This window comes from Rattus norvegicus, chromosome 15 (assembly GCF_036323735.1).
Source record: "Rattus norvegicus strain BN/NHsdMcwi chromosome 15, GRCr8, whole genome shotgun sequence".
NCBI lineage: Eukaryota > Metazoa > Chordata > Mammalia > Rodentia > Muridae > Rattus > Rattus norvegicus.
In genome coordinates, this window is record NC_086033.1 from 44,460,777 (window position 1) to 44,487,060 (window position 26,284).

The 26,284-nt window shown below is 46.4% G+C and overlaps 1 protein-coding gene across 2 annotated transcripts in view; it reads right to left on the bottom strand.

The window, feature by feature from the left end:
- Positions 1-4,670: 4,670 nt before the first annotated feature.
- Ephx2 (epoxide hydrolase 2) overlaps positions 4,671-26,284 on the bottom strand; it is a 37,711-nt gene continuing 16,097 nt past the window's right edge. Inside the window, exons 6-18 of one of the 2 annotated variants that reach the window (XM_006252147.4) lie at positions 25,010-25,105; positions 24,441-24,519; positions 21,980-22,014; positions 19,074-19,100; positions 16,708-16,793; positions 14,113-14,224; positions 9,327-9,401; positions 7,894-7,927; positions 6,700-6,802; positions 5,956-6,025; positions 5,605-5,685; positions 5,240-5,298; positions 4,671-5,072 (exon numbers count right to left, since the gene is read on the bottom strand). In XM_006252147.4, the coding sequence (XP_006252209.1) occupies positions 4,994-5,072; positions 5,240-5,298; positions 5,605-5,685; positions 5,956-6,025; positions 6,700-6,802; positions 7,894-7,927; positions 9,327-9,401; positions 14,113-14,224; positions 16,708-16,793; positions 19,074-19,100; positions 21,980-22,014; positions 24,441-24,519; positions 25,010-25,105 (936 nt within the window). In that variant the 3' untranslated portion in view covers positions 4,671-4,993. 2 annotated transcript variants of the gene reach the window in all.

The following is a 26,284-nucleotide window of genomic DNA, read 5'->3' on the forward strand; positions in this document are numbered from 1 at the left end:
TGTGTTTATGCATAAATATATATGTACACATATACATATATACATGTATATATAGATACATATACAATATGTATACATATTTGTGTGTCTATAATATGCATATGTGTATACATACATATATACATGGCATACATACATAGCATACAAACATACATACATACAAACATACATACATACATAGCCTTGGGGACAGTTGCCTCTTTGGCAGTTGCCTCCTTGAGATGCTGGCCCCTTCACTAAATGGGCTGCTTTGCTTCTCTCTCACTGTGCACAGAACCTGGAAATACATTCTAGATAGGATCCCTTTGTTGGAAATAATGACTATAAAAGAATCTGTGTATAATCATTGCCTTCAGTAGCTTTCTGCTAACACCATTAGTCATAGTCAGAGGTTTTCTTTTATTTCAGCGGATGGGATTTTCCTATGGATTTATCATGGATAGCCAGTTTACTGAAATCCCTAGTCTGCATAAATAAGCTGGTCACCATATTTTCTTCACTTTCAGTCCACATTTCGAGTTAAACTACTGATGCAAGCTTGTGTCCCTGTTAGGTTTTGTCATTTTTACATTTTTCTGGATTGATTTGCCTACCTTCCTTTTAGAATCTTTGTATCCAGACTTAATGAGATTCTTGCAAATATTTTTTGCTGCACTGAATTCACCAGAATTTTGCATCAGAGTTGTGCTTGCCCCGTGGAGGAGTCTGGAAGACAGTCTTAGTGTGCCACACTGTGGAGGGGTCTGGAGGACAGTCTCAGTGTGCCACACTGTGGAGGGGTCTGGAGGACAGTCTCAGTGTTCGACACTGTGGAGGGGTCTGGAGGACAGTCTCAGTGTGCCACACTGTCGGTTCCCTCCCTGCTCTCCAGCACTTGTGTACAGGAGGGTTAAGAGAATTTTCCTTGTCAGAGGATGGGTTTTATTGTGGATCTAATTTCTTAAAAATAGCCAGCTAGTCCTTTCCAGCTGTGCTAGTGTGAGCCAGTTTGTTTCTAAATGGTTTCATCCTTTTTGTTCTGATTTTTGAAGTGTATTTGCAAAAATATAAGCATCTCCCTCTCCTAGGTCAACCTTTTAAAGGCCGTAGTCTTCTACATGAATATTCTTTTAAAAATAGAAATAATTGACAACATGATTTTTCTCTTTACTTGTGGTCAGTTGTTATTGAATTAAAAACCTATGACAAGGATCCAGTCAGATTTCACTACTTATTGACTTGATTCCTATTTCTCTCTTTTTTACTAGTTTTTATTTTTTTAAGAATTTATTCATTTTATGTATATGAGTATGCTGTCACTGTCTGCAGACACACCAGAAGAGGGCATCAGATCCCATTACAGATGATTGTGAGCCACCAAGTGGTTGCTGGGATTTGAACTCAGGACCTCTGGAAGAGCAGTCAGTGCTCTTAACCACTGAGCCATCTCTCTCCAGACTTGATTCCTGTTTTTATTGGATGTGCTTTGTCCTCTTTTTCTGGCTGCTAAAAACAGAAGTTTATATATTTTTCAAAAACTTTTCTTTTCCTCATGTCTGCTTAATGTATCAATTTCTATGCATCCCCTGCTTTAGCTTCATACCTAAGCATTATATGTTCCGCATTGTATATTTTATTTAGCAATGTTTTATTTCTCTAATATTAGGTCCTAAGAGTTTCCAATTTTCACCATGATTTCTTCTTTGTCTTGTGTATTTCACACTTGATTATGATGTATACACTTTTTAATGTGGACATTAAATTTCTTTTTGCTAGTATTTTATTGATTTTTTAAAACCTGTGTTCATTGGGGTTATTGATCTTTAGTTTTTGTTAAGTCTTTGTTGGCTTCTGGTATCAGGGTAGGTAATGCTGATCTCATTGGATGAGTCTAGAGAATTCCCTGATGTCACTTACGTTTGATAGTTTAATGATTGATACTAGTTTTATTTTAGAAGTCAGAGTAGGTGTCAGCAGTGAAGCTGGTCCTGGCCTTTCTCATTGGGCAGCTTCTTACTACTGATTTGAAACCGTCGCTTATTGTTAGTCTGCCCGGGTTTTCTGCTTCTTCAGGTTTCACTCTCGGTTGCTGCTGTAGGAGTTTGTTCACACCTCCTAGGCCTGCTGGCTTAGTGGCCTATACTTGTTCTTACTGCCCCTCATGCTCTCTTAGCATTCTGGAGAACTAGTTACTCAATGTCCTTTGGATCCCGAGATATCAATTGAGTGTCCCCCTGCCCCAGTCTAACTAAGAGCTTGTCAATTTTATGTTTCATCAAAAGACAACTTTCATTCCCTGATCCATTGAATGTGTGTTTTTTAGGTCTTAACGCTTCTTTTTAAGGATTGAACCTTAATCTTTGAAACTGGTTGTTATTATATCCTTTGGCCAGTATGACCACAAATCCACAGTCCCCTACATATAGCTCTTACTAGGACATTTATACGACTGTCTCTTCACACACTTAGGTTTCAGTGTGTACTCTTTTTTTCTTAATATGCTGCTGATAATATTGGTGTGAGCAATATGCAGACTAGCCTATCAGTTCTCAAGGCCTTAAACTATGGGTTCATCATGATTTAAGAACAGCCATAGCTTCTCTGTCAGTCTAACAGACCCACTTCGGAGAGGGTACTTCATCTCAGCTCACCAAAGGCAGTGCCGTTCTGCTCCCTTGGATATGGGGCTGCCTTGCCTCTTGAGAGAGAGACAGAGAGAGACAGAGAGAGACAGAGACAGAGACAGACACACACACAGAGAGAGAGAGACAGAGAGACAGAGAGAGAAAGACAGAGAGAGAGAAAGAGACAGAGAGAGAGGGAGAAAGATGACACTATTCACACCTTCGGTAGGAACAAAGGAAGACTGTCACTTTAGGGGCTTGAGAGATGGCCCAACTCAGCAATTGAAGAGCACTGGCTCTTTGCCTCTTCCAGAGGTCCTGAGTTCAATTCCCAGCATAACCACATAGTGGTTCAGGATCATCTATAGTGGGATCTGATGCCCTCTTCTGTCATGCCCGTGTACATGCAGATAGAGCACTCATACATAAACTAATAACCAAATAAATCTCTCTCTCTCTCTCCCTCTCTCTCTCTCTCTCTCTCTCTCTCTCTCTTTTTTTAAAAAGACTATTGTTTTATAGTAAAAAAAGCTTTGGAAAGACTCCAAGCAAATCTACTTAAAAATGGTACCTGAACTGCTCTCTGCCCCAGTTAATCCCCTGGCTGCCAAAGCTACATACAGTAGTTTAACTGTGGCCCAACGTTCCTCAGAGCTGAGCATCTGAACATGTTGAAACTTTCTTATGTAACCTAGAGACCTTTGCCCATCCAGCATCACTTACGACCTTCAACCTTGCAAGCCTGGTTGTGTGTTTCTTTTGCTTTTGCAATTCTATGGGCCCGATTCACTGGGCTCTGTGATGTCTGAGGTGTTCTGCTGGTTTAGGGGAACCTTCTCATAGTCTTCCTTAGAGACGAGCTTGTTCTTGTTAGGAAAATGCTGTTTTCTGTCTCATACGGATATTCTGTCAGGTCACATGTTTGTCTGGCAAATAAGCCCTTCAATTTTATGGTCCAGAGGGATGAAGGTGATTCCGGTGTCACTGAATCTAAAGTCCTCTAAGGTCCTGTCTTAATAGAAATAAGGGTCCCCACAACCACCTGTCTATAACTGTTCCTCCATGTGGCTTCTAGTCTAGATATATACATACACACCAAACACTATAACATATCTGTATATCTATATCTATATATAATATATTTTTATATATGACACATTGATCACTACCACCACCACCTGTTAGGTAGTATTGATGTTCTCTTTAAAGCTGTGGGAACTTAGGTACAGGGCACTTCTTCAATGTCACAGCAAGGAAGGAGCAGATGAAATATCTATACTGGCTGGTCTCCAGGTTTAGGAGGCAGATTCTCAGTACAAAGGACTCAGTCATTAGAACCAAAGGTCCCCGCTGGGTCAAGTTCCTCTGGACAGTTGTAAGAGTGAGGGTATACATGCATGTGAACTTATGTGAATGTACCCAGCTTGAACATCAGGGAGAGAGGACACACCATTCAGACTGGGGCTTGGCCAAGGAGGCAGCTGGGAGACTCCATAATAGAGGATACACAGTTTGGGTGGAGGGTCAGGAGAGCCCGCCTGGTGTGAGTGCAAGATTCGAGGATAGAAAAACTGGAGAGCAGATATTAATAGAAATTGGGGTGATGAGTCAAGCTGGGTGGGTCTCAGAGCCTGTGTGAATCGCTGAGGATCCAACGGGTGGTGTGGGCAGTTAGGAGGCTGCTTCTGTGAGATTCTGGTGCCCAAAGCAGATTGGAAGGCAGACAACTGCAGAAGACAAGATCAGTGAGACCTGGGGTCTCCCTAGATGTGACAAGGGAAAGGAGGAGGTGTGTGGGGAGGCAGAGGGTAGAGAAGGAACAAAGCCAACTCAGCTTGAGCCTGGTGGGGTGAGAGATGATATTCACTTCCTGAACTGCTCTCTCAAGCAAGGTCAAATCCAGCATGCATCAGTAGCTGTACACACTTATTAGACACTCTATGGACCGACCACCCACAGCATCTTTGAGGAAGGCTTCCTGGACAGAGCTGGTCTAGGTCACCTGGAGGATCATATGAGGCTTCTGTCCATCAGAGAAGCAGTGCTCTCTCCAAGCACACAAACACCTGGAGCACCAAGGCCTTAGCTTTATTGAATGAAGGTCCCTACTCTCTGATCAGCTGCTTCAGAAAGAGCAGGCTTGGGTTTGGCTACAAAGGTACAAACTGGGCTGCCCCATGCCTCCCTATTGGGGTGTGATCTCTCCTTTGGTGATACAGTCATCCTCAAAAGAATCAGACACACCACTTTCTTCCTGATCTAAAATTACATCACATCTGATCATTTTCATTTAAAGAAAATCACTGCTGGCAAAAGAACGATGCTGCTGGCTGTGGATAAGGCCACGTCCAGAAATGAAAATGTGTCCCCAGCAGAGGACACGCCACTGGCTAAATCTTGGAGGTCACCGATGGGTTCTGGATTTCAGTCTTCAGCCACTTGATGAGAATCTGGTTCACCTCTGCCGGTCTGGAAGGGAAAGAAAGGGCAGGTCAGCCTATCTGACCCACTGTCCTCACCAAGGCAACATGACTGAAAAGTCCTGGCAGACCTGAGCAGAAGTAAGCCTGTAGCACCCATAGGTCAGATGACCAGGGAACTATGTCCTCCTCGCCCAGGGACCCCAGTCTCCTTACTTCTCTATCTGTGTCCAGTGACCACAGTCTTCGATGTGTCCCCTTTTCAGGAAAGGGATCTGAAAGAAAACCCCATGCAGGAAGATCAGCAGCAGAATGCTACTAGGGCTAAGTGGGATCTACCTGGGAGGGGACCCCGTCCTCTTTGATTCCCATAGACCAGTTTCAGAGGACCCTTGTGTTATCCAGGACAGGAATGAGGGATGACAGGGAGACCTTACCAGTGTAGGGGAAGGGAGGGAAGCTGGGTCAGGGAAATCTTTACCTGACCCCCCCCTCCACCCTCACGGGCATGTCCTTCCTCTGGGCACCCGTGTTCTCTTTGAGGGACACCCTGATACCCCACATGCAGGGTCACGCCTTACCCAGTTTTCCATGTTCTTGGACATTTCAGGACGGAGTACAATGTCCTTCTCAGCTGTGACCATCAGGGCAGGGACCAAGATCTGGGGGAAACAGGTAGCAAGGGAATCTGGCACTCAGCTACCCTGATGCCATCTGTGCCCAGGGAAGGATGCCTTGGGGACCCGCCACCACCAGCTCTCACCACCAGCGCATGAGACGTCGTTTACCCTGCCCTGTCCTCTCCCTCCACCCAGCTCTTCAGAGCTGGTTCATCAGAATTGGATCTAGCAATGCAGTGGTGTGGTGTGTGTGTGTGTGTGTGTGTGTGTGTGTGTGTGTGTGTGTGTGTAGCAGGGGGTCACAGTGCTCACCTTCCTTCCCAACGCCTTACAGTTCCACTTCCAGTTTCTTTCTGTGTTTCGATACCAGTTTAGAGGGCCTCTGAGGAGAGGACCAGACAGTAACACAGGTGAGTTCCCAGGACTTGGCCACTGTTAGCCCACAATGACCCACACTGTCCAGAGACAACTATGTCAGGGATAGTGAGTGCCGCAGGACAGAGTGGGATCCCCAGACACAGGCTGCCTGCCTGTCTATAGCTCCTGCTTCCTCAGTCAGGCCAAATACTGGAACTCTGCTGGTGCCTCTGACAGGATTTGGGGGCAAACAGAGGCTGACCCTACAGGCCATTCTCATCTTCAAGATACAGGCCAGAGGGTGGACCTTGGGGCAGCCCATTCGCACCCAGAAGCCACTGTCAGCTGGAAGGGACACGGTGGATGAGAGATAAAGAGAAGACATGTACATTTGGGTTCGTTCACATGGTTTTTGCTTTTCTGAGGACAGATTGCAGAGCTGTCCCAATTCTTGGAGGAGCTATGGCTGAAAACCAGTTAAAAATCTCCACCTTCTAGAGAAACCAAAATACACAAGAAAGAACAAGCTGGATACCCCACAGGAAGCTACACACCACAGGTAGTGAGCCTCCTGGCACTGGGGGTATTCGATCCCAGACAGGTCACTGTGGTGCTCACAGGGGCTGTGGTGGGAGCACTACCTCCATCCCCCAACAGCTGAGCAGCCCTCCACCCTGTCTGGGGTTTCCTTCCTTTTACCTGAAGCCAGACTTCTTGAACTGCTGTATGTAATACTCTATTTCCTCCTCAGTAGTAATTTTGCTGACCTTGGGATCTTCTGGAGTTCCCACAAGGATTCCCCCTGCAAAAAAGACACCTGTGTCCTCTCACGCTGCGAGCCACTGGTTCTAAAGTTGCAGTTCCCTGCTGATATTGCCCCATCTGAACTTGGAACGAAGGCTTCATGTGCCTTATGTCTGCCCATCTGCCCCCTCTTCATTGAGTTCCTCGGGGCTGGGATCTGCCCTACTGTGGGGTTCTCATTATAGAATGCCCTGTTGTCTTCCAAGGTATGCAGTGTCCTGGAAGTGCCCTTAAAGGTTCCTTGGGGACAAACACATCATTCTTATTCTCCAACCCTAAGATGCAGAGGACACAGTCACTCCAGGTTTTGATGCTAAATGTCAGAGGAGTAAGAGAGCAAACCAGTGCTGGTCCTAGGGGAGCACCCCTCCCACCTGCATATCTACTGATGATCTGCCTCCCTGAACTACCCTGACTGAGTTCTCTGTGGGTAACACCCCAGCCTAGGTCTCTCCAGACAGGCACTCAGAACACAGAATCATCAAACTAGTAAGGGGCTGAGTAGGAAAAGACAGGCAAGGAGGCAGATATCTTTAGAGGAGAAGACCTCTAGAGTCAAATGAATAATGGCTAGGAGTGAAGCAAGCATTTGTGGGCTCAGCGCTGAATGTGGGGGCTTCTCGGAGGAGTGGACTCAGCAGGGTGACCAAGATGGTCCTTATGAGTGGGAACAGTGACCAGGACAGGGCCTCGGGGTGGAGGGGCCAGTGGAGATCTAGGTGGGACCTAGTGCGATCTATTTTGTGGACACTGGTGGCTGGAGCAGCCAACTCTCCTTTCTGGGCAGGTTCCTCACCAGAAAGGTTAGTACTAAACCAAAAGGCCTCCCTACAGTCCCATCATCAGGGGCCTGCCCCAGATACTCTGTGCAAGTCCTCAAAGTGTCTTAGGACTTTAGCACTCAACTCCCTAAGGGGCAGACTAGGGAAACACCATCAACCGCCAGGAGACCTTTGTTGGCATGTTGAAGCTCAGAACAGCAAGGCAAGCTTAGGGCTTCTTCATGGGCAGAAGGGGCAGGACTCCAGTAGCATTAGCCTTCAGGAGATGTGGCCCCACTGTCCCTTCCCTCCCAGGGGTACCTCTTACCCATTTCAGTGGCTTTATTCACAGTGAGGAGACCCTGTGAGAAGAGAAGTTAGAGAGGATGTCATAAGTGAGGCAAAACAAGAAGACTGAGACTCAAATCCCCAATGCAGAAGAGCTCACGTGCATGAGGACCACAAGAGAACTCTTTCCTGTGGGGACATGTGTTAAAATATATAGGGGATTGAAGCTGGAAACCACAGGATAGCACAGAACACTGGACACTGTGTGCTCCATGCATATCCTGTACATGACACCTATGATAATGTTTGACTCATAAATGAGGCACTATCGTGAGATAATCTGAAATGACAGCCAATCCTAAAACAGAATAGTGAATTACAGACACACACCCCCACATCCCCCAACCCCGTTGGCACAGAGCAGACTCACATCAGTGGGATGATGTGAGATTTTTGTTATACTTCTCAGTGTAGCACACAATTTATAACTTAAACTTTGTAGAATTTGCCCTTTGGTATTATTGGATCATGGTGAGACAAGAATAACTGAAATCATAGAAAGTAAAATAGCACACGGGGCTATGTTATATCACAGGCTAAACCTGAAAGGCAGCCAAGGGGTGCTGAAACTCCCATCCACTGCTCCTGCTGCAGCAGCGGGCACTTGAGGATCTGAGTAATGGCTTGGGCTCACCAGCTGTTGAGAGCAAAAGCTCAGACTTACAGAAGGTGGAGGAATTAGAACGAGTAGTGCCCTGTCCTGCCACAGAGAAAAATTTGACAACCCAGGGCTCCTCAGAAGCATCCATGAAAAGGTAAAATGGAAAGGCTTTCCCACATCAGGCCGACAGAACGTTTATTCACTCCAGCTTAGCACTAAGAACAAACTGAAATGCGTCCCTACAATCCTGTCCTCAGAAGCCCGCCTCGGCAGGTACATGAATTTGAATTTACACAGTTCATGTGATCTGGAAACTTCTGTGGTGTGATGCAAAGAAGTGAGCCTGGGTTGGTGCTGCCAACAGAATGTAGAACAAATGATGCTGAAACACCTAAGAGAGAGGCTCCAAAGTCCAAAGTAACAGACTGGTACAGGTTAAATGTCACTAAAGATAAGCTCGCAAACCAAAATTATAAAACACACACACACACACACACACACACACACACACACACACACACAAACATGAACACCCATTCATGCACACACACACACGCTTGAGTGTACACATGTACATGCACATACCCATACACCCTATCTCCCACCTCTTACCATCTCATCACTGGCTCAGAAGAAGCTTTTGGAAGTCCAACTCATGTTCTATGCATACACACACACACACACACACACACACACACACACATATACACATGAGTGTACACACATGTACATTTCACTCACATATATACACATGAGTGCACACACATGTACATGCACACACACACACACACACTCCATCTCCCACCTCTTACCATATCATCACTGGTTCGGAAGAAGCTTTTGAAAGTCCGACTCATGTTCTTTTCCAGTTCAGCCTCAGCCACTCCCTAAAGCAGTCAAGAGGCAAAGTTAAAGATCCTGTCAGGATGCCCTGGAAACTGTAGCGCTCTCTACCACCTGACCAATGGCCTTAGCTTATGCTCCATCTAGCCCGTTTAACATTTTGTTAGAATTGCATTCCTTGAATGTGATATGTTTGCTAGGAAAGGGTTAAAATAGAATATAAGATGCTAACGGGGTGCTTCTGGGGAGGTGGGCCTATGGATAATGCCCAGATCTCTAGAATGAGGTATGACTTGCAGTAATCAAAGAGGCTGATATAGGTTTAAGGTGGTGGCCAGACTCTGAGGATGTAAGTAGTGAGCTCTGTTCCTAGCTTCTTTTATTTTATTTTATTTTATTTTATTTTTAAAGATTTATTATGTATACAGCGTTCCACCTTCATGTACACGTGCAGGCCAGGAGAGGGCATCAGATCTCATTACAGATGGTTGTGAGCCCCCATGTGGTTGCTGGGAATTGAACTCAGGACCTCTGGAAGAGCAGCCAGTGCTCTTAACCGCTGAGCCACCTCTCCAGTCCCCCAGCTTCCTTTAATGCTTCTCAATTGACTGTAGTAGCTTCAACCATCTTCAATTTAGTCCTAAATTGCTACAGACTTTTAGAATGCTATCAGGGCTATCTTCCTAAGGACAGAACATCATCGAATTTCCTTTGTTAGGATCTGGGACACATGTCCTTGGTGGTGCTAAATTACCAGGTTCTTCTGTCTCGGGAGAGTGTTATTACAGATAATTGCTTATCTATTACAGGTTACGACAAGTTCTCAAACTCCTTGTGGCCCGATGCCAGGCTGCAGGAATGAGGAGCAGTAGGTAGAAGGGACACAGAGGTACATTTCTCCCAACGTCTCTTCTACTTACTTCTCCTCTGAATCAGCCTTTAAACTTCACACACATGACTAGGAGCTTGTTTATGGCAAAACAGAGATGCCCCTGCGATATGGAGGAGGGGTTGTCCATTGCAAATATAGTCAAATATCAAAAATATTATGTCTGGTGTTTCTTGGCAAGTGTTCATGTTCACTAACTCACCTTGTAAATACTGTTTAATTCTGTGATGTGCTAAAGACTTCAGGGGGGAGTCGGGCAGGCGGCAAAAACCTCATGATTAAACAGCAAGGCTCACAAAGCAAGTGACAGTTGACCCCATTTGCCTAAAAGGCAACAGCTTGTTTTTACTGAGGGAGAGAACACTGGAGCTGGACTATGAGTAGGACTTGGCTGTGCAGATGGAGGAAGGGTATTCTGGCTTGAGGAAAGAGCTGGGATGCACAGCCTTGCTGGCCTAGAGGATGAGTGCCAGGGTGCATTTTGAATGTGAAATGCCTCTCCCACAGGAGGGTTAGAGAGACAGCTCAGTTGCTAAATACTTGTACTACAACAATGGGGGCCAGAGTTTGATGTCTAGTACCCATGTGAAGAAGTTGAATGAAGTAGCACACTTTTGCAAGCCCAGTTATCACAGGGTGGAAGCAGGTAGATCTCTAGAACTTGATGCTAGTCAGCCTGATCTAGGCAAACAATCCCCAGGGGAATGGGATGACAGGGGGCTCCAAACGAAACAGCTGGGTATATATACTTAGGGTAACTGTGGTGGTTTGAATATGCATCGCTCAGGGAATGGCACTGTTTGGAGGTGTGGCCTTGTTGGAGGAGGTGTGTCACTGTGGACATGCAGTTTAAGACCCTCATCCTAGCTGTCTGCAAACCAGTATTCTATTAGCAGCCTTCAGATGAAGATGTAGAACTCTCAGCTCCTCCTGCACCAGGCCTGCCTGGATGCTGCCATGCTCCCACCTTGATGATAATGGACTGAACCTCTGAACCTGTAAGCCAGCCCCAATTAAATGTTGTCCTTTATAAGAGTTGCCTTGGTCATAGCATCTGTTCACAGCAGTAAAACCCTAACTAAGATATTAGCCTTCAGAAATTCTAGAATATCTTGGAATTGCCACAGAACTGGGTAGTATGCATTACCTTTTGTGGGCAAGAGACTGTAACTTTTGCTAAATCCTCAATAATTCATTGGAGACTTGATTACGGGTCTTGTTGCTCCAGACTTGGCTTTGGGAGCATCTCCTCACCTGGGAGATGCTTAGAATGCAGGTCCTTAGCAACGCCACAGAGCCAGGCTTCACATTACCCACATCCTCCAGTGGACCCACATCCTAGGCACATCTGATAGTCCCTGCCCAGTGGAGAGGGTCACCTCGCATACACTAGCCACCCTTTCCTCCATATACTCATGAGCTTCAGCCAAACATGAAGTCTAGAGTTGATGGAGAACAGAAGCCAAAGGTCTGTCTGGGCTCAGAGGCAGAGAGAGCACTAGCCCAGAACAGGGCACTCCTATGCTGGTACATGATAAAAGAGGTAAACTTCCCACCAGGTACACAGGGGCACACCAAAAAATCAACCAAACCAACCAACCAACCAACCAACCAAACAAACAAACAAACAAACAAACAAACAAACAAGATTTTGAAAGCCTGGCCGGAGTCAACATCTCTCTCATTTTCCTTCTTATTTCCACTCCTACCTGCCCTCTTTTCCATCCATTGAGCCTTTTCGGAACACCTACTAATACCTCGCTTTGTCAGTGGGGAGAAAAAAATAAGGATGAAGCAAGGTGTGTGTCAGGTTGGGGAGCATCCTGAGGCAGGATGAGACCAAGAAAATGAAGGGACAAGAAAGAGAAAAGAGAGCCTCACTCCCAGCCCTGGCTCTCTTTTGGCCAAGAGTCAAGGATGTCACCCGAGAAGACAAAATCTCTGTGAAGATCCCCTCCCCCCTTATCAAAGGCAACCCAACAGGAGCAGCAGAGCGGCTAAAGGACCCCACCCACTAAGGCCTTTGAGTTTAACCTCTGAAGTGTCTTTCTGTCATTCACAAACACGAACTCTGTACTGCACAAACCACCTGACAGTGCCACCGACAGAAGGAAATTCTTAAAGATAAAGCAAAGCAGTAAACCATTTCAGCTCATGAGTGTCAGCATCAGGCTTGAGCTGCAGGTGTTAGATTCTAAAGGCCATTCTTTAATGCTCGGCTCAGGGAGCACAGGAGGAACTGTCCCTTCCTAGCAGGGCTGACAGAACATTTGGTGTTTGAAAATGAAGTCTTTCTGTACATACCCAAGAACACAAGCCCTCTTACCTTCTCCAGTTCTGCCCCCACCTTTATTCTCTCTCCCTGGACTTCCCTCTGGGTGGGCAGCACTATATATTTGTGTGTTTTCTGGGTTTCACCAGCTCTTGGCACCCTATCAGAGCGCTGTGGAGATCTCATCAAGTTCCCTCACACTGAAATGTGCTCACCAGCAGCAGCTGCATCTGGGGTGCGGTCAGCTCACAATAAATACGAATCCTGACTGAGGATTGACTCACAGGCTGGGCAGGCCCTCATCCATCAGTGTGGATCTAAACCTCCCGCTGCTATTTCTTGCCTGGCATTCGTCACCTTGCAGAAGGCATCTATTGATTCTCCACTGTAACTGCATCCTACAAATGAGTGGCTCGTAATTAACAGGCCCACATGGCTTTCATAAAATCTCTAACTGCAAATTCAGCATGGGGAGGATGACAAATGTCCTCACCTCTTCCCTGCAAGGGCAAAGATCCAGAGTCAACCTACCTCAAGGGGCACAATGTGCAGAACCAAACAATATGACCTCTTCAAGTGTTCAAGGGCTGGGGACATGGTCACCACACGGCTTTATGCATGTGGCAGTAGGATCCTCCTTTCTGAGAACATTGGTTCAGCCCTATTGTACCCCAGGGCCACACACCAATGCTGACAAGTGAGCTCTGGCCCTCAAGGTGAACGAGGATCACACACACACACACACACACACACACACACACACACACACGCACACACATGCACACAGAGCAATGTGGGATCAAGGATATAGAGCTATTTGGCAGTGGCGGAAGGAAGCAGGGCTTCTTGAGGTGGGGATTACTGAAGGAGGCATGGCTTCTGGGAGAATTTCAGTCTTGCTAAACTAAGGAAGCGGCCAGCAAGGTGCCTGCTGGCCAGAAGTCGTGGCACAGTACAGCTTAGCTGGTGCTGAGCTGTGTAGTCATTGGCTAGAGTGCATTGGAGATAGACTCTTGCTGCTTCTGATCAGGTGACCCATGGTGTTCTCAGAAATTGCCCACCAATGTAGTGTCAGACCCCATCACAAGGGTCGCCACAGTCCAGGGGCTGTGTTTGAAAGGCATCTTTGTGGAACTTGTGCTGACACCTAGAACAACCCCACACTCCTTCAACACGCCTGGGGTGTGGGTCTCTTTGGTATTCAGTGCCACTTCGCAAGGCTTGGTTGTCAGGAGCAGAGTACAAGGCAAGAGTGTGAGACCAAAAGCCTCAAGTGGTCTCTCAGCACCCTGCTCCACACATCACAGAAGCACAGGAGCCAGCCTGGCACCATCTCCTGCTCTTCAGCCTGTGGCCACCCAGACAGACACAGAGACGTGTTCACCTACTCACCAAGAACCCACTGGATCTGTAGTCAGTCTGCCTGAGCCTGTTTGCAAAGTCATTTCTAACTAATGCTTTAGAATATTTTGGAAGCAGGGATTAAACTGAAAGAGAGAGGGAAGGATTGGGGGAGAGAGAGAAAGAAGGAGCAGAGGAGGAAGAGGAGGAAGACACGAACACTGACATCATCCCTCTTGTGTCCCGCACTTACTGGCTCTTGAAAGTACAGCTGATAGTTGAAAACTGGGATCGATCTGATAACTTCCATGGGGGACACCTCAGGATTTGGTGGCATTAATGGAGTGTTCAAACTGGCCACAGCCCTGCAGGAATAAGCAGCATTAAAACAACAAGCCTGTTGAGGAGACAGACACGACTCAGAAAGAACATTCCAGGTCAGAAGTAAGGCTGAAGTGAGAAAACCACACATGGAAGTCTTATTGCTGTGGTGGGTGGGAGGTGGCATGAGAACCGATTCCTAACCTGGTGTGGCTTCCCCTCAATTGCAACATTTAAAAACCTACCTGCCTTAGACACGTGTACACATATGTGGACACACACACACACAGACACACACACAGACACACACACACACACAGACACACACACAGACACACACACACAGACACAGACACACAGACACAGACACACAGACACACACAGACACAGACACACACACACAGACACACAGACACACACACAAAGACACACACACAGACACACACAGACACACACACAGATACACAGACACACACAGACACACACAAACACACACACAGACACAGACACACAGACACACACACAGACACACACAGACACACACACAGACACACAGACACACACACAGACACACAGACACACACACACACACAGACACACACACACACAGACACACACAGACACACACACAGACACACAGACACACACACAGACACACAGACACACACACACACACAGACACACACACACAGACACACACACACACAGACACACACACACAGACACACAGACACAGACACACAGACACACACACACAGACACACACACACAGACACACAGACACACACACACAGACACACACACAGACACACACACAGACACACACAGACACACACACACAGACACACAGACACACACATAGACACACAGACACACACACAGACACACACACAGACACACAGAGACACACACACAGACACACACACACAGACACACACACACAGACACACAGACACACACACACACAGACACACAGACACACAGACACACACACACACACACACACACACACACACACACACACACCCCTTCCTGGGAGTGACTGGAGCAATCACAGCAGATATCAGGGTTAGGGAGCCCGAGATGAACACAGGAGGAGCTGGAGACCAGGGCATGCTGAGATGTCTCACTCCAGCCTGCTATTTGGGTAAAAACCTCCTTTCAGCCAGTGAAATGTTCCAATTTTTTTCTGGGAAGAGATTAAATTGAGTAAAACAACATATACGGCCATCTTTAAGCTACAATCACGCTGGTGGCTATTTCCCCATTGGTTTGTTTTCAACAGCATTGGAGTATGCTTATACGGTAACTTTTCGGAGAATTGGAATCTTTAAGAACCAAAGTCTTACTTTCAGTTTAAATGAAACAGGAGAAAGAGGGAAGGTGTGTGTGTGTGTGTGTGTGTGTGTGTGTGTGTGTGTGTGTGTGTGTGTGTGTGTGTGTGTAGCAGTAATATACTCACTTTATAAGTGTTTTATGAGGGATCAGGAGAGGTAGCTCAGTGGGTAAAAGAACTTGCTTTACAAACACAAGGACATGAGGATGTGAGTCTAAATCTCCAGCACCCATGTGAAAAGCCAGGCACGGTTACAAGTGCCTGCAACCTGCTGCACTAGGGGGCAAAGAGAGGCAGATCCTGAGAGAACTCCCCAACCAGACTAGCCCAAAAAGCAGAGTTCAGGGAGACACCTGTCTCAAGGTAACATGATAGAGAGCGATAGAGAAAGAAGGCTGATGGCATGTGAAGCGCCCTCGGGCTCTGTTCTTTAAAACCTCACCATATGAGGACTGGGTGCGCTGGTATGCAGAGGCTGTTGTCTATGTTCCTCTCACCTGCCGCTGAGACAGGGGCACTAACTTCAGCTTCCCAGCTCGGTTGTGGGTGACCACGAGGTCCACTTCACTTGCTAGGGTCCAGGCCATCCAAAAGCTCCCAACAGACCCTTGATAATAGTGACTATAGATGCTGTAGTGGCGACCATGCCACGCCGTGGGAGCTGCACAGCACACAGCACTTCTGGATGTGGGTCTGGCCACCAGTTCCAGGTGTAGCTTTGTAGTTGAAGAAACCAAGGTTGAGGAGGTGGCGTGATTTGCCACTCAGTCTTGGACAGAATTGTGTCCTGTCTTCCCCCACCCCCTGTAGCCTGTGGTAACCTTGAATTTATAATCCTGCTTCAGCCTCCTAAGTGCTGGGATTAGAGGCATGTGCCTCACTGCCCACTTAAAGGCCGCATTTTCTGAATTTTGCCCAGGGTGAACTCTCTCTTGCTGCTTCATGGTGTGACTCTATGAACCCTCGCCTCTTTATTCCCCCACCCAGAGTCAGCCCTGAGCTCCTCCCACAAGATACTCTGTCTCTGAATTACTTGTACCTTGTTAGAGACTGTTCCTGGGAGCTCAGTAGCTTAGTGGGTTTCTTTCCCTATTACATACTGTTGTCTAGACGTTTCACAGAGAAGCCCATAGCAGTTCTTGAGGGACTCTGAGTCCAGCCTAGTAAATCCCAGTGCACCTGACTGCTTACCTCACTCTCTCAGGGTGGAAGAGAGCCATATTCCACACCAGCACACCAGCCCAGTCATGGCCAATGAACACTGCTTGAGGGATTCCCTAGAGAAACAAGAAGGGACACGATGAAGATGGATTTCTGGGACGGGGAGTGAAGAGCCAAAGGCTCTCCTTGACAAACTCAGTGACACCAACAGGAACCCCCAGGAGCCTCTCAAAGGCATGCACCATTCTTAACTGCATCTCTCACATATCACCCTTCCCCTCCTCGGTCTATGCACATGACTAGGCTTTGAATTAATGTCCTTAGAAGACAAGACCACTAACCACAAGTTTCTTCTCTCTTTCTGTCTCCCTTCTCTCAAATCGATTTTTGTTTCACTCCGCTTTGTCTCTTTAAAATGATAACTTTCTTCTTCACACTCCAAGGTCATTGACTGACTAAAATTCTACCCTTACTCTTTTGGGAGCTTTTCTCTCTTAGTTAGCCACAAGAAATCCATCTTTCCCCCTTTCTACTGCTGTTGCTGATGACAATGGTTCCCCTGGATTGAACAGCTACTATATCCGGGAGCTATGGAGGTGTTCATATCTACACCTGGAGTCCTTGCAGTAGCCTGTAATACCTGTTATACCAGTGCGAAATGATCTACCTTGTACCACACAAGGTAAGTGACAGTCACAATTGTGACCCAGGTCTCCCAACACAGACTAAATCAGGCTCTTTTCTCTCCTCCACCTCGATGCCCAATTGGCCCTCTCAGGCCTTTCAGATGCCTCGTGGCTCTGTATCCCCTCTGAAGGTGGCTCCTTGTCTCAGGTCCCCGCCGTTCTTTCATATCTATTATCGAGCTTCCATGGTGGTCAACATCAGTCACCTCCCTAAGAGCCTTCACTAAGTCTCAGCAGGCTCCACCCTTCCCTTCTGTTTGAGGCCAGTGTCCATCAGGAGCTGTGCGGCTCTGCTGGACCTCACCCTTCTGATGATTCTCAACATCAGACACATCCTTTGCCATATTCTTCCTGTGTTTCAGGGAGCCTGGACTTCTCAAGCTACTTACAACTTGGATCTCTCCTCTGCTTCTTATGGCAGATTTTCTCATAGCTCAGCCTTTAGAAACTTTCTGCTTAAATGGGCATTGTCTATGGGGAACAGATCTGTCCCAGTTGCTTTAATTTACACCCCTGAGGTAGGAGCACAGCTGGCCCAGGCTCCTATCTAGGTCCTATCAGATCTGTGTGAGGATGGATACGTGAACCTATGACCTGAATCCATGGGTTCCCATTTCCCTGAACACTCTCAGCCAGCTAAGAGCTATGCATTAAGAAGACCACAGAGTGGGGACTGGAGAGATGCTCAGCGATTAAGAGCTCTAACTGTTCTTCCAGAGGTCCTGAGTTCAATTCCTAGCAACCACATGGTGGCTCACAACCATCTGTAATGGGATCTGATGCCCTCTTCTGGTGTGTCTGAAGACAGCTACAGTGTACTCATAAAAATAAAGTAAAATAATAATAAAAAAAAAGACCACAGAGTAAAGACTGGGCCATGGTCATTTAGATCTCTCAGTCTGTCTGTCTGTCTGCCTGCCTGTCTCTGTCTCTCTCTGTCTGTCTCTGTCTCTTTGTCTGTCTCTGTCTGTCTCTGCCAGCCTCTCTCTCTCTCTCTCTCTCTCTCTCTCTCTCACACACACACACACACACACACACACACACACACACACAATGTCCAGACTCAATTCCATGGAATAGAGACAGCCATCACCTGCCCACCCTATACCCAGTTAGTAAGCCAGGCCTCACTCCCTGTTCTCTCCCTCCATTGCCACTGTCCTAGACATTCCTTCTCTCCGAACCACCCTGCAGTGTTTGTATTCCATTCCAGCCTAATGCTGTGAGGCAGAGGGCATGGTAGAGCAGTTTGGGGTATACACACACTGCAGATTGTTATGGCCACTGACTTTCATTCCCATGACTGAATTTGACATTCCCAACAATGTCATCATCATGTAATGGCCTGAGATTTGTCAGAAGGGACTCAAGTTTTAATGAGTTGTAAAATAAAAGCTTTAAAATTATTTCACCACATCCTTCCCTGATGCTCAAGGTTCCTCTCACTGGATGGAATCCAATAAAGAGATTTATCTCCCCTTTCTTAAATGAATAGCAAAAAAGACCTACTCCAACCTCACTGTTGGCCATTTTTAATTTTGGGACAGAGCCTCTCCCCTGCCACTGCCCAAAGCCTGTGTCTTCCCTCTCCTGGTTCTCTCAACTCACAGTCACCAATGGGCAGCCCTCCACGGCATTCAGATCTCTTTTCATTACCAAGATTTACTCAGAATTCTCCAGCAAGATCGTCCTGAAGGAATAATGACTCACCAGTTTATTCAGGAATGTCACCATCTCCTTAAAGAGAGCACAGGGACATGACATCAGACAGGTAAGGTGGACACATACCACACACTGTCAGCACAAGCCCCAGGGAACTCATGTTATGGAGCCCCTATCCCTTCCTGAACCACACTGGTCTCTCTGCCTCCTGAGCCCTCTTGCAGTCTCCGATAGAAACCTTGGGTTCTGCCCTGGGGAAGCACACAAACACCTTCACTTCATACTCTGCCATTGCTTCTAAGGACTCCCAGACCCCAAGAAATCTCAACAGCATGGGTGACACACCCTGCTGAAGTACACGACAGCAGCTTTCCACATTTCAGTTCATCACAGAGGTCAGAGTGAGTTCAGTGTCCTCTCCGGTCTCCACAGCTGAGAATCACACTTGGATCCTAAGAATCTAGCACAATGCACAGCCCCAGCAGTTCACTGCATCTCACACTCGAGAGCCTGACCAAAGGTTAAACGCCCACACCAAGCCACACAGTAAACGACCTAACTGGGCATAGACATATCTCCAACGCCAGTGAGCTTTAAAAGGTACTGTTGCTAGGTTACATCCAGCACTCTCAATTTGCAATCCCAAGGCAATAAATGTACAGGAGGCTTATGGGTAGAATAAAGGCTCTCATGCTAAAATAAAAGTCACTTGTTTATTGCAGCGTTTTCACAGGAGCCAAAAGATGGCATCAACCCAAGTGTCCATCAGTTGATGAAAGACCCTGAACATACACAAAGGGATACTAGTCACACACAAAAGGGTGAAATCAACTTATTGTAGCAACGTGGAGAACATGGTAGTCAAATAAAATCAGCTGAGAGAGAGAGACAGAGAGAGAGAGAGAGAGAGAGAGAGAGAGAGAGAGAGAGAGGGAGAGGGAGAGGGAGAGACAGAGAGACAGACAGAGACAGAAAGACAGAGAGACAGACAGAGACAGAAAGACAGAGAGAGACAGAGAGACAGAGAGACAGAGACAGAGAGAGAGGCTCATTCTTTTTTTTTTTTTAAATTTATTTATTATATATGAGTACACTGTAGCTGCCTTCAGACACACCAGAAGAGGGCATCAGATCTCATTACAGATGGTTGTGAGCCACCATGTGGTTGCTGGGATTTGAACTCAGGACCTCTGGAAGAGCAGTCGGTGCTCTTAACCGCTGAGCCATCTCTCCAGCCCGAGAGGCTCATTCTTATGAGGTCTAGACCGGTTAACTATGAGGCATCATGGAAGAACATATAACAGAGTCTGAGGCAGTGAACATGAGAAGGATGAACAGAGACAGAGAGACAGAGACAGACAGACAGAGACAGAAACAGAAAAAAATGCGATTTTAATTTTATAAACAAGAAGTCCTCTTTATCAAAAAATAAAATAAAACAAAGAAACCTCCCAATATATTGATTCTGTTCACTTCTCTGGTATGTACAAAAGAGGGGGAGGTAAGTTTCAAGGGAGCTACTGTACAGCAAACTGGCTATAATCAGTGATGATATGTTCTTGAGAAATGTCTGGTGACTGTCATGTGCTGCCACCATAAGACGATGATTTGTGCAGTCACGCGCCTGCCAGTTTCCTGGACATGACTGTTGTAGAGTGGGCATCAAGCATCTTGTTATACGGGACAGAAGACTTGTCAATTAAAGATAAAAAATAAATAAATGGAGAGCCTGGTTTTAGAAAAGCTATGCGTCACGTAGTGAACTGTCACACAATTTTGGGATTTGTAGCTGAGGGAATGGTTTTACAAGGCATTTGGGGAATTGTGCTGAGAGAAAGCTTTAAAGGCACCTGAAGACAAGCAGTGATGTGAGTCTTAATTCCACTTCCTCTGACCTCATATTTGAAGCCAATTTCAGCTTTTAAAATGTAATTTTACATTAAAATTATCATTGTGATTTTTCAAGAGGAGCATTATAAAATATAAGTCACACACTGTAATCACCCCCTTTAAAGTCCACACTTCAGTGAGTTTAGAACAATCAGAGTTGTGAAACTGTCGCCACCATCCAGTATCTGAAAGCTTTCTCTGCCTTGGGGGAAAGCCCTGTACCCAACAGGCTTCCACTTCCATTCTTTTCCCCTGTGTCTTGGCTGCCACTAACCTAAGTTCCCTCTGGATTGCCTGGTTTTGACACTCCCTATAAATGGAGTTGCATTGTGTGGCTTTGTAGCTGGCTTCTGCTTAACTTGGTAGCTTCCACATTCACTCATGTGGGGACAGGGTCTACTGCCTCGCTACCCTGCCTGGCTGAGTAACCTTACAGTGCACAGATGCTGGCATAATACCCACCCAGTCATTAGTGGGTGGTGCTTGGTTGTTTCCACTTGCAGCTACTATGGATGGGGCTGCTTTGAATAGTGGAACCTGGGTTCTCTCGTCATTAGTTCTCGTGGGCTAGTTTCTAGTTAGTAGTGGATGTACTATTGATACCTAAAAGAGAGGAGGATAGGGATGTTTCTTTCTCTTTGTCTTGTTTGTTCTGCTCTTGGGACCCCACGCAGGAGTGTGGTTTTTTTGGAGCAACCCAGGGTACCCATCCTGGGAACAGATTCCAATAGAAATAAATGTGAAGCCGGTGAGTGGACAGCAGTGGGATGGGAAGCGGGAGCAAATTCCTGGGGACTTGGTGGGGAGACCTAGGCAAAGCTGGATCTACTGCCTGTCAACTATGGCAGCAACCTCAGGCTGCTTAATTCAATTTGGGAGACAAACCATGCTTCATACGTGCTGGCTGTCATTTCGAACTGCCACCTCCGTGTTCAGTGAGAGTCACCATGCAAGTTAGTCACTGTGCTTTCCTGGGGTTTAGATGGACACCTGTGCCCTAGCTCATGTCAGGGAGAAGCTCAGGATGGAAACGGTGCTGTAGTGTTACTGAAGAGGCTTCTTACCTCACACAGCAATTCCATAGCATATTCTTCTATTTCTGTAATTAGAAATGAGTGGAATGAATGAATGAATGAATGAATGAATGAATGAATAAATAAATAAATAAATAAATAAATAAATAAATAAATGCCAGGCATGCTGGTACATGCCTTTAATCCTCAGCCTCCAGGATGCAGAGACAGGCAGATCTCTGTGAGTTCAAGACTATTGTGGTCTACACCACACACAAACACACACACACACACACACACACACACACACACACACACACACACACACACAGAGGGAGAGAGAGAGACAGAGAGAGAGAGAGAGACAGAGAGAGACAGAGACAGACAGAAACAGAGACAGAAAGACAGAAGCAGAGAGGGGAAAGTGATTTTTAATTTTATAAACAAGAAATCCTATTTATCAAAACTCCCAATATATTGATTCTGTTTACTTTTTAAGTATTTTGAATTGGGTTATGAATATGACATAAGATAAAAGCCTAATTTGACTGTTTGAGCTTTTTTTCTGTCACTTATTGAAGAACTAGCTCCTCCTTGCTAGTTGCAAGTGTTCCTGGCACCCTTGTTAAAGGCTAGTTGAGTGTGTGTGTGTGTGTGTGTGTGTGTGTGTGTGTGTGTGTGTGTTACTTCTAAGCTTTCTAGCTTGCTCTGCTTGTTGAGACCCTGTCTTTACACTGGTATCATACCACTTAACTACTATGATCTTGGATTAATATTTAAAATCACAACATTTAGTTTCAAATCCCTACATATTTGTGGATTTTCTCAAAATGCACTCTGTGGATATGTGTGGTACTGCATACATTGTAAAATTTCTCTATTTCTGTCTAAAAAATATGCCATTGAGCACTTGGAACACAGAGCAAGGGAGCAAATTTGAAGCCAGCCAACAAAATAAATAGCAAATCCTGGTCTCATGGGCAAAAGAAGCCACTGGAATTTTGAAAAAAGCGTTGTACCTGAAGATCACATTGGGAGCTGGGGTGTAAGTGAATATTTTTTTAAATAAAAAACCACTCCAGTGAACATGAAGACAAAGAAGTATCAAAAATGATGAAAACATAAGAAACATAATAAAATCATTCAGTAAAGGTTCTAACCCTTCTCTTTTCACTGGCTCTCTTCAGAATGCTGTAACATCACTATATCATCCCCAGGCTATCCCAAGTACCCTGTCCTGAGGTAAAGAGAGAGCAACTGCTCTTATGACTCAAACTAGAAATCTGGCTTCCCTGGGCTCTTCCCTGGGATGGAAGCTCCCCTTTAGCCTACAGTTGAGTGACATGTTGTCCAGGAGACAGGAGACATTGAGCAGACACTGCCACATGTAGAGAACAACCCCCATTTCCCCCAGCCTGACATATCAAGGGATGTGGAGGATGGTCCTGTGAGTGCCCAAAGCCCCAGTCTAGGTCAGCAGACTTTAAACACAGAGACAGCCATGCCAGCTGTGAGCACTGTGGTTAAGGGCAGTGGGAAGCAGATTAGAGAGCCCAGCTGTCAACAGCATCCCTGTCCTCTGGAGGAGCTGTGTTCACGCTTGGCTGCATCCTGTCCCTGCTTCCACACCTGGGCTCCAAAGACCTTTTACCTAAGGACTCTCCTGAACCTGGTACAGGAAAACACTTCCTATCCGGAAAATGCTCATAAACTTGCGAATGGGCTCAGGGTTAAGAAGCTATTTAATGCTCATTCTTGGGTTCTGTAGACACAGGGCTTAGATGTGACCTACGATGGTTGCAGAATCGTTCCAGGAGTTCTAGAGAATGGAAGGCAGAGATGCACAGGTGTGTGTGTGTGTGTGTGTGTGTGTGTGTGTGTGTGTGTGTGTGTGTGTGTGTGTGTTTAGAACATTGCTAATCAAAGTAGCCAAAAGATGGGGGCGACTCAGTGGTCTTTGGAGGAGGAATGTACAGGCAGATGGCGGATTGAACACTGAAAGCATGCATCTGAAAGGTGAGGAATTGCTATAATTCAACAGGGAGGAACACAGAGTCAGCATACTAGATGAGATCAGCCAGTCATGAGAGGTTAGCTATTGTAGAGCACACTGATGTGAGGGAGGCATCAAGGGCAGCCACCTTCATAGAGAGAATGGGCAGAGGGGAGGGAAAGCTGAGGATTCAAATTCAGTCTTTCAGCTAGGCCTATGAAAACCTTTCTAGAAATAGATGTTGTATCCTACTTTCTACATCACTGATGACCAGCAGATGGCCCCTTCCAGCACGAGCCTGTGTGCCTCCTGGGTCACTCAGAGTGTACAGAGCAGGAATAACCTAAGACCAACCTAAGATATAGGACACTACAGGAGGGGATCAGGACTTCATCAAACATGTTCAACTTGGACAGGGCAAGCTCAGGGGGGCTGGAGAGCTCAGGGGTGCTAGAGAGGTTGACAAGAGAGAAGCATGACCATATAGGACATCTTTAATCTATAAGACAGCCAACTCACCTGGAGGAGAAGATGAGTCTCCATAGCCTTTCATGTCTATAGCTAGAACACGAAAGCCCGCCTGGGCCAGAGCAGGGATCTGGAAAACAAAGCAGTTCAAGGCATGGCAGTTGGACTCACCAGGCCCTAGCTGAAGCTCTTTGCTTGTATCCCTTTCTCCCTCTGACTTGTAAATGGCTCCACCTAAAGTGCCACATGACACTTGTTAGTCTCAATCGCATGGAGCTAGAAGGAGCCCATCTCCTACGACGGCCATGGACAGTGGGGCAGCTGTACACCGCATCAGAGCTCACTGAGCAGAGCTCGTCTGACAACGCCGCTGCATATTACTGTGTTCATTACTAAGATTTCCCAGCAGGAGTTGTGGAATGTCCTCAAGAGCCACCTTCTAATGCAGATGTCTTGAGGATCAGTACAGCCCCAAGAAACTTCCTATAGCCAGCACTGTTGAGGCCATGTGGTCGCAATTCGGAGATGATTCATCATCTATAATATCCCAGGCTGGCCCATACCATCTAACTCCTCTGTTCCCGCCCCTATTGGGGAACACCTTCCCCCTTTTCCCTTACCTGGTACCTCCAAGAAAACCAGCTCTCAGGAAACCCATGACAGAGGCATATAGCAGGGCCAGAGCCCATCTCCACAAAGTGCAGACAGATCCCTGGCTGTGGAAGAGAGGGGTGTAACAGTAATCTTGGTGCAATGCAGGCAGAACTGGGGCTTCCTTATGCAGATGACATTCCACAGCCATTGCTGGGGATAGCCAGACCTTACCTGACCTAGCCACCTCAGCTCAAGACCCAAAGGCTAGGTAACAATATCTGGCACTGTCAATGGCCAATGTGGGTAACACACCAGGCAGTTTTCACAATTATGTGAAAAGATTATGCAGTTGGGAGCAAACAGAATCAAAACAATTTAGTTTCCCCTCCAAAGTGACTTAGTACTGGCGGTGTCTCATAATTTTCAACTGGGAGCCGATTTTCTACAAGACAAATGGTGATGTATAGAATTCTGTGCCTACTTTATGATTGTGTGTGTGTGGGGGGGGGGGAGGGTGACGGGTGTGAGGGTACATGCATGTGTGACAGCCAGAGGTATCATTCTGTGGTAGTCTGAATGAGAATAACTCCCACAGGCCCCTGTTTGATTAATTGGTCTTCAGTAGGTGGAACTACTTGGGAAGAATTAGGAGGTGTGGCCCTGTTGGATGGGTTTGTGCCATTCCCAATGTGCTCCCTCCACCTCCCGTTTGGGGATCAAGATGTGAGCTCTCAACTGCTGCTCTAGCCACTAGCTGTCATGACTTTGCTCAGTTTATGAACCCTAATCCTCTGACATAATAAGCCCAATTAAACTCTTTCTTCTATAAGCTGCCTTGGTCATGATATTTTATCACAACAATAAAAAAATAACTAAGACACATTTCCTAAGAGCAGTCCAATTATTTATTTATTTGTTTGTTTGTTTATTTACTTACTATTGATAGATAGAACCTCTCTCACTTGCCCGGAACTCACAAAGGAGGCCGTTCTTGCTGGTGAGCAAGTTCCAGGGATCTGTTTGTTTCTGCCTCTCAATGATTATGATTACAAACACACACCACCATGCCTAGCTTTAATTTTCACATGGAACTCAGGTCCTCATGCTCGCATAGTGAATGCCTGACTGGCCAGTTGTCTCCCCTCCTCAGACGTTTGTTTCTTAAATATGATTGTTTGCATTGTCCTTTTGGGTGGCTCTACTGGAAAGATGACCATTAAGGCTTCTAATGTCTGCTTTATCCCAGATCCCTGAAACATGCTGGCATGTGTGGACATGCCTTCCCCTGGTAATAGTCGATG